This window comes from Watersipora subatra, chromosome 9 (assembly GCF_963576615.1).
Source record: "Watersipora subatra chromosome 9, tzWatSuba1.1, whole genome shotgun sequence".
NCBI classification, from domain to species: Eukaryota; Metazoa; Bryozoa; class Gymnolaemata; order Cheilostomatida; family Watersiporidae; genus Watersipora; species Watersipora subatra.
This window is the reverse complement of record NC_088716.1, coordinates 44,146,262-44,164,508: the sequence shown is the minus strand read 5'-3', so window position 1 is coordinate 44,164,508 and position 18,247 is coordinate 44,146,262. Positions and strand designations below refer to the sequence as shown.

Here is an 18,247-nt window from a genome sequence, read left to right as displayed (position 1 = left end):
AACTTCAAATTATATAGTTTACGAGCAGCAAATCCTTGCAAACTGTTATTTGCCATTATAAATATGCTAATGCAAAGGTAATTTTTACATATTCGAGGCTGTTTTTGTTATAGAGCAACAAAAACAAATTACCGCAGCTCTATGTTGTGAATTCTTCTTTTAACTCTAGGACTTCATTTCATATCTATTTGATGCTGCGTCAACATTCCGTATTCAATTGAATAAAGCTTCGTTGCCATGCCGGCTGCTTGTGTTTATGTGCAGGATGATTGGCAGCAACTCCTTTCACAGGCTACACCTTGAAACAGTTGCTGAACCAGTTGCCTAGGATAGGATAGGCTAGGCTGGCTATACTAATATACATGGCAACATTATGACTTCCTTGGCAAAAAAGGCCTTGATGCATATTATCTTCTAACGCATACGGCAGCCCCAACAACAGGCAACCCTTGAAGTGCTCACTCATGAAGCTTATGAATGCAATTCACGGCAGGTCAGTTGTACTTTTTAAAAATTTGTGGATGTACAAAGGTTCATTAAGGTACCTTTTGCTTAGGTGTGATTCTTGCATTGCCAAAATCATTGTTTGATGAGAGCTTGCTAAAGACACTTGTATATCCAACAAAAATGAACCAAGTAAAAACTTGTAAGATTAACTATGAGATTTCATGCTGTTATTTCATTTGAACTGTTTGAAACGATGAACTTAAATGCTGAAATATAGAAATATATTACTATTAGTTTGAAGGCATTACCTGTCAAGCTCTACTCTCTGTCTATATTATAGTCAATGAATCTTGTTACCGTTCTTGTAATAAAGTCATATGCAGTCAGACACACTGATTCTGCATTTGGATAACAGAATACCTATTGCTATCTAGTAAGTAATTGAATAACTACTGGTTAACCATAATCTTTTGGCGAGAGTCAGGCAAGCTGTAATACATTATTCTAAGGATATAAAATAATTGTTGTAATGTATGATGTAATTGATAATTAATGTACATGTATTGACAGATAAATCACAATAGATTTTGATATATCTAACAATGCTATAAAATTAATAGCATTCATTTTGTATAGTATAATTATAATATCACTTATTTGTATCATTCTAAAGTGGCTTGCTCCCTAGTCTGGTAGTTTTGGACCAGGATTTTATGTTTTAAAATTTGTTGATGCCAACACTTTGTACAGTTTTGATGGACCATTGAAAAAATTTATCAACTGACTCCACTTTCACAGTTTTAACTTTTTGACAAAGTAACATTCAGCATCATTATAAACTTATCATCATATTATCGCATACTAACTGAGCATCGATCTTGTCACCTCATCATGGTTTAAACTCTCCAAACTCACACCTTTGTTTTAATACGGCATTTCAAGCCCTGATGTATTGTTTATATCTCACTTTTGATTCCATCACATATAACTAGCCCTTGTTTACTAGTTCTATACCCTTATAATATACCTCTACTGTTTAAAGAGTAAATTTCAATAAACGCCTGTTGAAATATTCGTAAAGAGTAATTATCTCTACAACCTTCTAAATTTTGTGTCTTACTGTAGGATATATCAGCAAAGTAAGATACTTTATAACAATATATAAAATATATAGCAAATAGAAAACAATCAATGATGTAGCGTCACAGCTCTAACTGAGATTTTTTTAGAAACAAATTATTTTCTCTATCACAAGATTTTAGCTGTATTTAGTAACACAATTTTTGCTTCACTGTATATTTACTATATGACCAACAAACCACAAATAAAATTAGGAATATATTTGCTCAACAACTATTAAGAAACAACAGCTGTACTACTCATAGTTATGGTTGAGACCAATATCAACAAGTTACGCACTAATGAGAACAACTAGTTTTGCCAGTTTTCAATTGCACGTTACTATGCTAAATATTATTTTTGTAACTTTAAATTTAGTCTGTAAAGCTCTAATCAAAGTTTTTTAAATGTGTAATAATTAAAAACATGCTTTAATTTAGAGCTAATAACAATTTATGAAAAAATTGAGTTGTCTGCTCTCGTGAGCTAAACAATGTTCCATGTAAGACAACTCCAAATTAGTAAAGTTGAGCGTGAGTATTTTAGCGAGCGCATTTTATTCTGCTTTTGAAAGCATGATATCTAGAATAATTTTGATTGAATCCTTCTTACAACTATACTGATCTAAGAAAGATATCAACTGTTGGTGTTTGTATGTAGCGAAGCAATGACTCGGCAACATTTAGTCGCGCTAAAGCACCATCGATAAAGCCTTGAGGTGGACAAATATTTTCTAGTATCGATTGAAACATTCAAGAGGTGACAGGAAACATTGTTACCGTTTTCACCTTGTTTGCTAATAAAACAAAGTAAGTGTTGTTGCTTTTTACTGCGATAGTGGGAAACAATTACATGTAATTGATATTACCGGTATATTTTGGGTTGATTTTCTACCTAAACCAGTAACTAGTGTTGTTTAATGGTGCAAACACCCACCTTGCATCAATATTCGTAGGTGTCGGCTACGTAATGCGAATATGCTACAAATGCACAAGCATATGCATTTACATTTTCTTGTTTCTACAACATTAACAACATGAGGGAAAGAAAGTAATGATCGAATGTCTTCATGATAGTTACTAATTCTTATCTCTAATTTATTTTGTTTATAACCTAAAATATGCTTTGTATAACTAAAGAAGATTGCATTAGAGCATGAAATGACTACATAATGTGGAAAAAGCACTAACAATATAGAAAATAAATTTCGAAACTCCCAGTGATTAGTTACTTGGTTTGATATTTATACCACCTTTGATTTAGCTATTTTGCTTTTGAGTGTATTATGCATTTTAAATGTTATGATTTTAAATAACAGATTAATATTTTGGTCTTTAATTCTTTGTCTAACAAAAACGAGCGAACGGCTGTTTTAAGCCATCAAAATTGAAAATTTTCTATCAAATTAACTTAATGTTCAATGAAAAACCTTGCTTTGGACATGTGTTAGAATTACTGTATGTAATATTTTTTTATTTTAAAGATACAAAGTTTATTGATGAGCTTAGAATGATAGAGAATGCATCACGCGACACATCCTCTCCACCGGACTACAACGATGTTGTCAATTCAAGTGTTTATATAATAGAACTTCCTGGGGCTACACACAACGTTGTACCTCCACCCCCTCCCATCTTTGAATTACCTCAACAACACAGGGCAGATATACCCGTTCATTCCCCTACAAATAACTCTCGAGGGGAACTATGGCGTGAGTATTATATGCTACCTATGAAATCTCACCCTCAGTGAAACTGCGCTAAACATCAATGAATATTTGCCCAGAATGGCTAGGGAATTGATTAGAATAATTTTTTTATATTACAGGACAGCCTGTAATTATATTATTGAATAAATAAGTTATTGATACGCAGAAACAAAATCTTACTACTGCTGTTTTATCGTTAATCAGCTGAATAGAGACACAAATTTCAATAAGTGTTAACTTTCAGATCCTCCAAGTTATGATGAGATCCTTGGCATTAGAGCCCTGGAAGTGGTAGCAGCATCTCAGGCTACTACGGACGCTGACTCTGCAACCACGATATCATCGGTAGGTTCGACCTCCGCTGAGAGTGCTAGGACTCAGTCTCAGTCGTGTTCCCATTTTCAATCAGAGTGCCATGAAAGTAAGTGAATTTGCACACTTTAACAAAGTAAAATCAATCTGATTTGATCAGTGTCTGTCTATAAAATAAAAATACAACTATAACTGTATACTCGTATTAGTATATCACAAGATGCATTTATTCATATACCTATTCATAGTTGACATAGTCTGTATCCGTTTGGAATATTTGGAGCCAAAATGGCTTGTGCTTGTATCTGTTTCCATAGTAACTGTGAGGAAATTCCATGAGATTCAGCCACACTGAACACTGTTATTAATAGTTGTTCTAAGGCTGTTGTCTCCTCTAATTCTTTAACTATATAACGAGGTCTAGATGTACTATTAATAGGTCTTATATGCTGGACCCTAAATACAATGTGGACGTGAGTTCAAATCCATCAGATTGCGGATAATCAAGATTTTAAGATCTATAGCCGTATAGATAAATCGTATAGATCGTATATCTATCGGAAAACCGACAGATATACGATACACGACATACGACACACGAACATACTTTGAGAAATATATATATATAGATGTATATATATGGAATGTATATAAATAGAATGAAACGTATCTCTTACTCAAGAATGCATCTATTGTTATTTGCAACCAAAGATAATAATCAGTCAGAAGTGCCAGTGGAAAAATCATTGTTGTTTAGAAGACCCCCTCGTAAACAACATTGACAATCCTTTCCGTAAACTATATAAGCGGTTGACATTTGTGTATGCTTTTTGGTTAGCTGACATAATCAAACTTTGCCACCATGAAATTTATTAAAAGCTTAAGAATTGGAAGCATACAATGTCCAAGCAGGACAAGTATAAAATGCAAGGAAGATTATTAACGTTTTTTTGACAACATGCCAATCCATCAATCAATATTGCTGCAGGCATGTCAGCTCATCCGCTTAACACAACAGTTAAAAGTGGAAATATAATGCAAATATCCTTTAGTTGTGTCGAGCTGTCCAAAGTTATGTCCGCTTTACCTGCTAGTCTAGTGGTAGCAAATATTAATAACGCAGGGATAGTTCATCGCCTATGTGCTGTGTTAATCAATATCGCTTAAACATTTTTATAGATTTAGCGCTGTACTTTCTATTGTTTGCAGAGGTCATAAGGCTGGTTGTCCTCATACGCTCCGCCATAGGATGTGTGGCTCTCACAACTGTTGGTACGTTGCACCCGTGAATATACCAGTGAATTGATTTATCCAACTCACTGTACACTGATTTGCTTAGCAATTACTGTACAACTGAACAAAAGCTTTCATAGCCTAGGACACTTTTATTTCGCTAGTATTTAGTTTCGTGAGTAGCACACATAGTAAAATTTCGCTGCAACTTAATTTCGCGGCTCTGATGAGTGCGAAAATATTGTGATATGACAATGAATGCAGTGGAAAAAACAGATTACATTCCTCAGGTCCAGTTCGCTAATAAGAAAAAAAATTCAATTTGGGACTAGTTCGTATTTGTAAACCGCAGGTTAAAATGTGTGGGTGAGATCGATAATTCAACTTGATCACTTGCTGCCATTTGTTTCTTGGACTATCAATGACGTCTAGGTCCCTCCTGCCGCGACTTTCACACTCAAATCTCAAGAAGAAGAAAGTAGATAGGTAACAACCAACTTCACAACCAAAACTGTATAACCCGTTCGCTGCCATAAACGCATTTATGCGTTTTCTAGGGGCCACTGCCATAAACGCATTTTTGGACTTTCTCAGCAATTGCGTGGTAACCTGATTTTATTATTCGTTGACCACATAACCCACGGTCTTAAAGAGTTTTATGAAATTGACTGTGTTGTCCAAAGATTTCTCTATAAAATCAGCCTAAAACAACGAAGAAATTTTAAACTTTTGTTTGAGAATTTCTAATCTAAAAACGTACATTTTTCTGTGAGTTCATTAACTACCGCGTGCGAGTCATAAAACAGGTAATTAGTTGTTGATGACATTATAGCCAATTAAGATTTAGATTTTCCTGATTATACAGATAATTAAAGTAGCAGCACTGTCTCTGACAGTGGTGAAAGTAATAGTTTTGTAAGAGTAAGGAACATTGTGGAGGATCATTTTAGCTTCGGATCGATCGTAGCTTTACATAGCTTTATCACCGCACACAAGTCTTATCCGCATACATTGAATTTTTGCATAGCAATATTGGTTAAAATGTTGGCAAAATAAAATATGTAACGAAAATGTTCTCGGTAGAGATTGAACTTGAAAAAAATACCACAGGTGTTTTTTAGCGGGATATTGCCGAAGCCGAGACCGGGCTGTAGTCTACACACACAAAAAAACAACACAGGTCCACGTAGTTATGAGCAAAATCAAAAGTATCCACACAAATATCTCACCAATCCGATGAGCAGCACACACAAAAACTAAGCCATCGACAGAGCCACCCATCATGTCAAAATATTCCAAGTTTCAAGTCATGTATTGCCCAACTCACCTTATGGTTTCTCAAAACTTGTCCCAAAGTCCCTATTAATTTGAGACTGTCCAATTGCTGTTTTAGAAATGGTCGCCGCTAGCCTAGCTTAACGCCCTAATTCAGCATCTCAGTAACTATCGGGGCATTGCTGAGTGCTCCCGAACTTTTTGATTCTCTCTTTTAGACTTTCATCCTCATCAGTTACAAATTCAGTGACTAAACTGATATCATCTTAATTTGCTTTGCCATGCTGCTCAGTCGGTGTATTAGCTATAATGAGTTTACCAGAAATTTCCCATTGAGCCCAACCACAGGCAAAAATTGCCTGCATTTCTAATATGATGATTTTATTGTGGATATCAATGAACAAAGCTATTTAACTTCGCGTTTTCACTCGTTCGTTGTGATAGTTTAGTTTCGCTCATGAAATTTTCGTGAGAGGATGACTCCGCGAAAATGAGAAAGTTAGATGACGCGAATACATAAGTGTTTTAGGGTAGACAACTTTAACCTAGGCTAGAAGAGGATGATTATATGACCTTATTATAGTTTGTCATTTGAATAAGGCTTCCCCGCTCTTATCACTGGAATTGTGTAATTTACGATCGCTTGACCTGGTTCACAGTAAATAAACATTTTTATAGATTTAACGCTGTACTTTCTATTGTTTGCAGAGGTCATAAGGCTGGTTGTCCTCATTTGCTCCGCTGTAGGATGTGTGGCTCTCACAACTGTTGGTACGTTGCACCCGCTAATGTACAGTGAATTGATTTATCCAACTCACTGTACACTGATTTGCTCAGCAATTATTGTACAACTGACCAAAAACTTTCATAGACAAATTCACGGACTTTTATGGACAAACTTTCATTTCTTACCTCATTACATCACATCTTACCTTTTCTTACTCATTTCATCGAATACTATTGTAGTGTATGGAGTGCGCTCTTCATGGGCAATGGCTTTAAAACTTGTATTAGTCTGGTCACCTCGTTTTACTTCCTTGTATGTACTCAACTCTCTAGGTTGAATAAAGCCTACCCTGTCAGGTAATGCAATGTAGCTCCTATTAGATCTTATAATACTCTCATGCCTCTCTGATCAAGGAATGCAAAAATGTAGTGTTAGGGGCGACCTTGTACAGGGCTTCGAAATAAGCGAAAATGCTTTACCAAGTGCATTTCCTTTGTAGCCTACATGCCAAACATTATTTTCTAATTGTATTTAATTTAATCTGTGCTGGTATCTTTTGTAGTAATGCTTTATTTTATTCAAACAACATGAGGAATTGTCCCTACTAATATGATCAAAATGTAAAAATTTAGCTTAATTTGTTTTTAATAAAGGTCAGAACGCATTAATGTTTTAGCCAGCAAGTTGTTTAAATAGAGATAGTTATACTGTAGGAAATTCACTTTATAGAATGTTTGCCTAGTTTGTTTGTAGAGCTCATTGCATAAGAAAAAGCCGCATGCTTGGAAACACAAAAAATTGAAAAAAACTAAATAAGATGTAAAAAAAATCAATTGAAGTTTATTATTTCTGAATGTTGTGGACATACGAATGGATGTATAGACTAGGTGATGCATAGGTTTGAAGATAAAGATAGTGACATGGGGCTCAACTTACTCTAAATTGAACTCAGCCAAGTTTAACTTTTTCATTTCAGCAATTCTTTGCTACTTATAATGGAATTAATATTTGCTCAAAAGCGTTTATGGCCATATGCCTTGCCATTGTGATGTTGTGGTTCTTGTTTTAGAGCAATAAACCAACATTCTTATAATCAGCGAAAATCAATAAAATTTATACTTACTAGTAAAAGGAGATCCATAAGGTTTTTTGAGGGCTTTCCCAAGTAAAACAAAGATTTTGAATAATTTGAAGAGCGTTTGCAATGCTCACGATCATTATCAACAACATATGAAGTCCATCGTTGAAGAACTTCATATGTAGAGCTCACGGCAGAAAGAGCATCCATATGATACCTAAAGCTCATTGTGTAAGAAACACTCTTAGGATATCTGGAGATTATTGTATAAGAAATATCGCCATGACATCTAGATGTCATTGTACAAACTGTTTTGTTGCAGCAACTGTTTTTGGGTCGAACTGTCCAGCTAATGGCTTCTTACCATCCATCATGAAGAGCTCAGGCTGGGGCGGTTTCTTATATACGGCCCTTGTTGGTCTCTTCTACTACTGCAGGCACCGAGGCAACGAATCTCACAAACACAAACCACTTCTCTTCGGCATTTTTCCATTTATTCTTATCATTTTGTACTTTTTAGGTGAGTAAATCTTTTATATCCTTTTCCTAACTAATAGCTGACTGCTTGGTAAAAGAAGTAAACTATCAGAAATGGCAGGCATGAAACTTCCTAATTCAGGTTGTTAAGGCATGTCCTTGCCATAAACTCTAGCTTCTTTTAGAGTTTCACTGGCTTTTCCATAGTTATTTATTAACCATCTATCCTACGTAGTCAGCATTTCCTACTCGCAAGAGCGCTACAGAATTCTATTGTGTTCATGCAGGTAATTTAGTGCTAATACACTGAGAGCGTCTAACATTCCAATTATATTTTTATTTAAAGGAGAGAAATGAGATTTAATACATTATTCTAAGGATGTTCGATAATTGTTGTAATGTATGATGTAATTGATAATTAATGTATTGACATATAGATAAAAACAAATTTTGATATATCTATCAGTACTATAAAATTAATAGCATTCATTTTGTATAGTATTTTTATTATATCACTAATTTGTATCATGCTAAGTTGGCTTGCTTCCTAGTCTGGTAGCTTTGGACCAGGGTTTTGTGCTAGAGACAAACATTATCATTGGTTCTCCTTTGTCACCTTAAAACTGCCACATGTTTCAAGTCAACTTGAATTTTGTGCTGGTAGGTTGTAGCAGTGCCTACAGCCTTTGGCTGAGGCGACCATGTAACCCCGGGACACCTGGTGACACGTGCTCTGGATTTTACTGCGATGACTTTCTTCTGCTCTTTAGTGTTGTGTTCTATTCATCTACCCTGGTCCTGCTTAGTCCACTCTGGCTCCTCATTTTATATGTGCTTTTCAAGCCAATAGGTCTCCATCTCACTAAACTGGTAGGTCAATATGATATCTGAGTGTCTCACTAAACTGGTAAGTCAATATGATATCTGGGTGGCTCACTAAACTGGTAGGTCAATATGATATCCGGGTGGTTCACTAAACTGGTAGGTCAATATGATATCTGGGCATCTCACTAAACTGGTAAGTCAATATGATATCTGGGTGTCTCACTAAACTGGTAGGTCAATATGATATCTGGGTGTCTCACTAAACTGGTAGGTCAATATGATATCTGGGTGGCTCACTAAACTGGTAGGTCAATATGATATCTGGGTGGTTCACTAAACTGGTAGGTCAATATGATATCTGGGCATCTCACTAAACTGGTAAGTCAATATGATATCTGGGTGTCTCACTAAACTGGTAGGTCAATATGATATCTGGGTGTCTCACTAAACTGGTAAGTCAATATGATATCTGGGTGTCTCACTAAACTGGTAAGTCAATATGATATCTGGGTGTCTCGCTAAACTGGTAGGTCAATATGATATCTGGGTGGTTCACTAAACTGGTAGGTCAATATGATATCTGGGCATCTCACTAAACTGGTAGGTCAATATAATATCTGGGTGGCTCACTAAACTGGTAGGTCAATATGATATCTGGGTGGCTCACTAAACTGGTAGGTCAATATAATATCTGGGTGTCTCACTAAACTGGTAGGTCAATATAATATCTGGGTGTCTCACTAAACTGGTAGGTAAATATGATATCTGAGTGCCTCACTAAACTGGTAAGTCAATATAATATCTGGGTGTCTCACTAAACTGGTAAGTCAATATAATATCTGGGTGTCTCACTAAACTGGTAGGTCAATAAGATATCTGGGTGGCTCACTAAACTGGTAAGTCAATATGATATCTGGGTGTCTCACTAAACTGGTAGGTCAATATGATATCTGGGTGTCTCACTAAACTGGTAGGTCAATATGATATCTGGGTGTCTCACTAAACTGGTAGGTCAATATTATATCTGGGTGGCTAACTAAACTGGTAGGTCAATATAATATCTGGGTATCTCACTAAACTGGTAAGTCAATATGATATTTGGGTGTCTCACTAAACTGGTAGGTCAATATGATATCTGGGTGGCTCACTAAACTGGTAGGTCAATATAATATCTGGGTATCTCACTAAACTGGTAAGTCAATATGATATTTGGGTGTCTCACTAAACTGGTAGGTCAATATGATATCTGGGTGGCTCACTAAACTGGTAGGTCAATATAATATCTGGGTATCTCACTAAACTGGTAAGTCAATATGATATTTGGGTGTCTCACTAAACTGGTAGGTCAATATGATATCTGGGTGTCTCACTAAACTGGTAGGTCAATATAATATCTGGGTGTCTCACTAAACTGGTAGGTAAATATGATATCTGAGTGCCTCACTAAACTGGTAAGTCAATATAATATCTGGGTGTCTCACTAAACTGGTAAGTCAATATAATATCTGGGTGTCTCACTAAACTGGTAGGTCAATAAGATATCTGGGTGGCTCACTAAACTGGTAAGTCAATATGATATCTGGGTGTCTCACTAAACTGGTAGGTCAATATGATATCTGGGTGTCTCACTAAACTGGTAGGTCAATATGATATCTGGGTGTCTCACTAAACTGGTAGGTCAATATTATATCTGGGTGGCTCACTAAACTGGTAGGTCAATATAATATCTGGGTATCTCACTAAACTGGTAAGTCAATATGATATTTGGGTGTCTCACTAAACTGGTAGGTCAATATGATATCTGGGTGGCTCACTAAACTGGTAGGTCAATATAATATCTGGGTATCTCACTAAACTGGTAAGTCAATATGATATTTGGGTGTCTCACTAAACTGGTAGGTCAATATGATATCTGGGTGGCTCACTAAACTGGTAGGTCAATATAATATCTGGGTATCTCACTAAACTGGTAAGTCAATATGATATCTGGGTGTCTCACTAAACTGGTAGGTCAATATGATATCTGGGTGGCTCACTAAACTGGTAGGTCAATATAATATCTGGGTATCTCACTAAACTGGTAAGTCAATATGATATCTGGGTGTCTCACTAAACTGGTAGGTCAATATAATATCTGGGTGTCTCACTAAACTGGTAAGTCAATATGATATCTGAGTGGCTCACTAAACTGGTAGGTCAATATGATATCTGAGTGGCTCACTAAACTGGTAGGTCAATATGATATCTGAGTGGCTCACTAAACTGGTAGGTCAATATGATATCTGGGTGGCTCACTAAACTGGTAGGTCAATATGATATCTGGGTGGCTCACTAAACTGGTAAGTCAATATGATATCTGAGTGGCTCACTAAACTGGTAGGTCAATATGATATCTGGGTGGCTCACTAAACTGGTAGGTCAATATAATATCTGGGTGGCTCACTAAACTGGTAGGTCAATATGATATCTGGGTGGCTCACTAAACTGGTAGGTCAATATGATATCTGGGTGGCTCACTAAACTGGTAGGTCAATATGATATCTGGGTGTCTCACTAAACTGGTAGGTCAATATAATATCTGGGTGGCTCACTAAACTGGTAAGTCAATATGATATCTGAGTGGCTCACTAAACTGGTAGGTCAATATGATATCTGGGTGTCTCACTAAACTGGTAGGTCAATATGATATCTGGGTGTCTCACTAAACTGGTAGGTCAATATAATATCTGGGTGTCTCACTAAACTGGTAGGTCAATATAATATCTGGGTGGCTCTCTAAACTGGTAGGTAAATATGATATCTGGGTGGCTCACTGAACTGGTAGGTAAATATGATATCTGAGTGGCTCACTAAACTGGTAAGTCAATATGATATCTGGGTGGCTCACTAAACTGGTAGGTCAATATAATATCTGGGTGTCTCACTAAACTGGTAGGTCAATATAATATCTGGGTGGCTCACTAAACTGGTAGGTCAATATGATATCTGGGTGGCTCACTAAACTGGTAGGTCAATATAATATCTGGGTGTCTCACTAAACTGGTAAGTCAATATGATATCTGGGTGTCTCACTAAACTGGTAGGTCAATATAATATCTGGGTGGCTCTCTAAACTGGTAGGTAAATATGATATCTGGGTGGCTCACTGAACTGGTAGGTAAATATGATATCTGAGTGGCTCACTAAACTGGTAAGTCAATATGATATCTGGGTGGCTCACTAAACTGGTAGGTCAATATAATATCTGGGTGTCTCACTAAACTGGTAGGTCAATATGATATCTGGGTGGCTCACTAAACTAGTAGGTCAATATGATATCTGGGTGGCTCACTAAACTGGTAGGCCAATATGATATCTGGGTGTCTCACTAAACTGGTAGGTCAATATAATATCTGGGTGGCTCTCTAAACTGGTAGGTAAATATGATATCTGGGTGGCTCACTGAACTGGTAGGTAAATATGATATCTGAGTGGCTCACTAAACTGGTAGGTCAATATAATATCTGAGTGGCTCACTAAACTGGTAGATCAATATGATATCTGGGTGTCTCACTAAACTGGTAGGTCAATATGATATCTGGGTGGCTCACTAAACTGGTAGGTCAATATGATATCTGGGTGTCTCACTAAACTGGTAGGTCAATATAATATCTGGGTGGCTCTCTAAACTGGTAGGTAAATATGATATCTGGGTGGCTCACTGAACTGGTAGGTAAATATGATATCTGAGTGGCTCACTAAACTGGTAAGTCAATATGATATCTGGGTGGCTCACTAAACTGGTAGGTCAATATAATATCTGGGTGTCTCACTAAACTGGTAGGTCAATATGATATCTGGGTGGCTCACTAAACTGGTAGGTCAATATGATATCTGGGTGGCTCACTAAACTGGTAGGCCAATATGATATCTGGGTGTCTCACTAAACTGGTAGGTCAATATAATATCTGGGTGGCTCTCTAAACTGGTAGGTAAATATGATATCTGGGTGGCTCACTGAACTGGTAGGTAAATATGATATCTGAGTGGCTCACTAAACTGGTAGGTCAATATAATATCTGAGTGGCTCACTAAACTGGTAGATCAATATGATATCTGGGTGTCTCACTAAACTGGTAGGTCAATATAATATCTGGGTATCTCACTAAACTGGTAAGTCAATATGATATTTGGGTGTCTCACTAAACTGGTAGGTCAATATGATATCTGGGTGGCTCACTAAACTGGTAGGTCAATATAATATCTGGGTATCTCACTAAACTGGTAAGTCAATATGATATTTGGGTGTCTCACTAAACTGGTAGGTCAATATGATATCTGGGTGTCTCACTAAACTGGTAGGTCAATATAATATCTGGGTGTCTCACTAAACTGGTAGGTAAATATGATATCTGAGTGCCTCACTAAACTGGTAAGTCAATATAATATCTGGGTGTCTCACTAAACTGGTAAGTCAATATAATATCTGGGTGTCTCACTAAACTGGTAGGTCAATAAGATATCTGGGTGGCTCACTAAACTGGTAAGTCAATATGATATCTGGGTGTCTCACTAAACTGGTAGGTCAATATGATATCTGGGTGTCTCACTAAACTGGTAGGTCAATATGATATCTGGGTGTCTCACTAAACTGGTAGGTCAATATTATATCTGGGTGGCTCACTAAACTGGTAGGTCAATATAATATCTGGGTATCTCACTAAACTGGTAAGTCAATATGATATTTGGGTGTCTCACTAAACTGGTAGGTCAATATGATATCTGGGTGGCTCACTAAACTGGTAGGTCAATATAATATCTGGGTATCTCACTAAACTGGTAAGTCAATATGATATTTGGGTGTCTCACTAAACTGGTAGGTCAATATGATATCTGGGTGGCTCACTAAACTGGTAGGTCAATATAATATCTGGGTATCTCACTAAACTGGTAAGTCAATATGATATCTGGGTGTCTCACTAAACTGGTAGGTCAATATGATATCTGGGTGGCTCACTAAACTGGTAGGTCAATATAATATCTGGGTATCTCACTAAACTGGTAAGTCAATATGATATCTGGGTGTCTCACTAAACTGGTAGGTCAATATAATATCTGGGTGTCTCACTAAACTGGTAAGTCAATATGATATCTGAGTGGCTCACTAAACTGGTAGGTCAATATGATATCTGAGTGGCTCACTAAACTGGTAGGTCAATATGATATCTGAGTGGCTCACTAAACTGGTAGGTCAATATGATATCTGGGTGGCTCACTAAACTGGTAGGTCAATATGATATCTGGGTGGCTCACTAAACTGGTAAGTCAATATGATATCTGAGTGGCTCACTAAACTGGTAGGTCAATATGATATCTGGGTGGCTCACTAAACTGGTAGGTCAATATAATATCTGGGTGGCTCACTAAACTGGTAGGTCAATATGATATCTGGGTGGCTCACTAAACTGGTAGGTCAATATGATATCTGGGTGGCTCACTAAACTGGTAGGTCAATATGATATCTGGGTGTCTCACTAAACTGGTAGGTCAATATAATATCTGGGTGGCTCACTAAACTGGTAAGTCAATATGATATCTGAGTGGCTCACTAAACTGGTAGGTCAATATGATATCTGGGTGTCTCACTAAACTGGTAGGTCAATATGATATCTGGGTGTCTCACTAAACTGGTAGGTCAATATAATATCTGGGTGTCTCACTAAACTGGTAGGTCAATATAATATCTGGGTGGCTCTCTAAACTGGTAGGTAAATATGATATCTGGGTGGCTCACTGAACTGGTAGGTAAATATGATATCTGAGTGGCTCACTAAACTGGTAAGTCAATATGATATCTGGGTGGCTCACTAAACTGGTAGGTCAATATAATATCTGGGTGTCTCACTAAACTGGTAGGTCAATATAATATCTGGGTGGCTCACTAAACTGGTAGGTCAATATGATATCTGGGTGGCTCACTAAACTGGTAGGTCAATATAATATCTGGGTGTCTCACTAAACTGGTAAGTCAATATGATATCTGGGTGTCTCACTAAACTGGTAGGTCAATATAATATCTGGGTGGCTCTCTAAACTGGTAGGTAAATATGATATCTGGGTGGCTCACTGAACTGGTAGGTAAATATGATATCTGAGTGGCTCACTAAACTGGTAAGTCAATATGATATCTGGGTGGCTCACTAAACTGGTAGGTCAATATAATATCTGGGTGTCTCACTAAACTGGTAGGTCAATATGATATCTGGGTGGCTCACTAAACTGGTAGGTCAATATGATATCTGGGTGGCTCACTAAACTGGTAGGCCAATATGATATCTGGGTGTCTCACTAAACTGGTAGGTCAATATAATATCTGGGTGGCTCTCTAAACTGGTAGGTAAATATGATATCTGGGTGGCTCACTGAACTGGTAGGTAAATATGATATCTGAGTGGCTCACTAAACTGGTAGGTCAATATAATATCTGAGTGGCTCACTAAACTGGTAGATCAATATGATATCTGGGTGTCTCACTAAACTGGTAGGTCAATATGATATCTGGGTGGCTCACTAAACTGGTAGGTCAATATGATATCTGGGTGGCTCATTGACCAGACAGGTTGGTTTGACTCGATATTTAGGCGGATACATGGCCAATTTCATCGAGTAGCTAGATTAGTTGGTTTGACTAAGTATTGATATGAGGTAATCTTAGAAAGACCTAAATAAATCAAACGCAGGTTGATCAACTCATTGTGAGATTTCGTGAAACCTTGATAAATGACACCGATTTGGGCGCTCTAAAAACAACTTATATTTAAATACCATCTAATCAAGGTGCACACCTCCATCATCTTGCCATTTACGTGTGGTGGAGCTAATTATCCAGCCCATGCTGAACAAGCCACAGCATACAAAGTTAATAGTATGTTAGGCTATCATTTGCCAATCATCTACATATCGTAGTGCGGCCCGGCAAGTTGCTGATTTTGAATGTATTTGTGGTTTCAGCTAAAATCTGTTCAATATTATTAAACAGCAGGGATACAAAACAAATATAACGACATGTCATTTTTGACAAACTTCCAAGTTTTGCAAGCCATATGCTTTAATAATATCATTTATATTTATTGTGAAATTATATATAGAAGATGATGATAACAAATTACGCATATCAAGATAAAAATTGTTTCCGTTCTTTGGTTTACTCAGACTGCAAGCACTGTATTCAATAATGGCTATTGTACAATTTTTGGTAGCCCAGTCTGGTTCTTGCGTTTGCATAGATCGTATTTGCTGCAATTATTAAGCGAAATGGATGGCATATTTTATTTCAGTGAATGCGAGTTTACTCATTGTACTGTTGTCTATCTGTGTAAATGCAATGTCAGCCATAGATGTAGATGTGTGACTCGTCCTATATGCTAACAAGTTTACCTATACTTTTGATGGTAGCGTGAAGGAAGTATGTCTATTGACTTGACTTTGCTATACATTCAGTCTTACAATCAAATGGCAGCCACTGTAGGATAATCATTTCTTAGAGCAGTTATTCAAAAGATTTCATCTCTACTACAGTAATTAACCGTGTAATAAACCTTTACTTACAGTTATGCCCCAATTGGAAAGGATGTACTCCAGAATATGTACGCCAATGTCCTACCACGTTATTTTAGCTATCCATTCCACAGGAACAATCGTTTTTCTCCAAGCGCTCAATGACTGTTTGGCCAACACAGATGTTTGTACATTAGAGCTAATTTATTTCAAAGAACGAAGTTGCTCAACTTTTTGCATTGCTTATGTTTTGTGCACGTATCTTATATTTTTGTAATCAGAGTTTCTTCTTGCAAAATATTTTCTGATGCTCTTTGAACTACAATATAATTTAATAATAATAATATCAAAGAGGATGCACAACTACCACACAGCAAAAAGAATTGTATTTCCTTTGATGCGAGGGAGTAAGTCTTGTGGAATAACCTACCAGCTGTGATAACAGAACATGAAGATCACTCATAAAAGCTAGAGTTATTTCCTCTTGAAATAAGCAACTAATCTCCTTGTAACATTCAGTAAACGCGTTTGTTATACCGCAAGCAGCCAGTTACCGTAGCTTATAAGCTTTAAATTTTGACACAAAACTCGGGTCAATTTGTAACATTTCTCCAGAGAGGCTATGCATAACCACCATTTTAAGGCCTCTATGACTATGTTTTCACACACCATTCTGTACTCTAATAATCACAAAAGCTGTAGTTTTTGTGTAACTGTGAGAAGTATATGCAGTTGGAATTTGAACACTAGACGCGTAACCCTTACAAACACCTCCCACGCAACGATAGTCTGAAGTCACCAATAGCTTCAAGTTTGTCATTTTTCTCCTTGATATCTCATTGCTTTGCTATTAGTTTGCTGAACAACAGGATGTGATGGAACTCTCTGTTTGAGGGTTTCTGAAACTGGTTCATTAAATTTAATTTGCGCCGGTCTTATTTCATCCGCCTCTGGTGATTAGCTTTAGTCGAGATTGTAATTACTTATTAAGGCGTTTACGCTACTCCCCCAATCTGTGCCTAGCCCAGAGATTAAGCTTAATCATGCTTGATTTAAAACCAATTATAGTCCATGTATCACAGTATTTTTGGTATTTTTAGTTTCATGGTCAAACTTCGACTTTTGATCTGTAGCAATTTTTCAGGTTTGGAGAAAGATTTTCTGGCTCGCAGCATAAAAGATGAGACTTGTCACATTATATGAAGTAATTTCCAGCATAAAACATCGAAACATTTTGAAACAGTTCAGTTTTGTTAGTGAAAGTAAAATTAGCTGGTTGAAATTAAGAATGAACTCTAAAAATATTAAAAACAAACAAGTTAATTTTTAGTGTAATTTGGAATAAGTTATAACGCGCAGTTTTGTTACTATCTGTAACCTATTAAGCTCATTGCCTAGCCTACAATTCTGTTCAGATGCTTTTAAGGAAAAAACAATAAATATATATTTTTACTGATTATTGCTTTATTAGTTTAACCTGCTTTTAAGATATAGGTTTTTATATAGTTTT

The 18,247-nt window shown here is 36.7% G+C and overlaps 1 protein-coding gene across 1 annotated transcript; it reads left to right on the top strand.

Annotated features, from left to right (window-relative positions):
- The first annotated feature begins 465 nt into the window (after positions 1-465).
- LOC137404432 (uncharacterized) lies at positions 466-17,103 on the top strand. Its single transcript, XM_068090632.1, has 8 exons — positions 466-493; positions 3,050-3,277; positions 3,519-3,695; positions 4,796-4,858; positions 6,803-6,865; positions 8,222-8,419; positions 9,041-9,246; positions 16,791-17,103. Exons 1-8 carry the CDS (start codon positions 478-480, stop codon positions 16,854-16,856), a joined length of 1,017 nt encoding a protein of 338 aa, XP_067946733.1. The 5' UTR covers positions 466-477; the 3' UTR covers positions 16,857-17,103.
- The last annotated feature ends 1,144 nt before the right edge of the window (positions 17,104-18,247 follow it).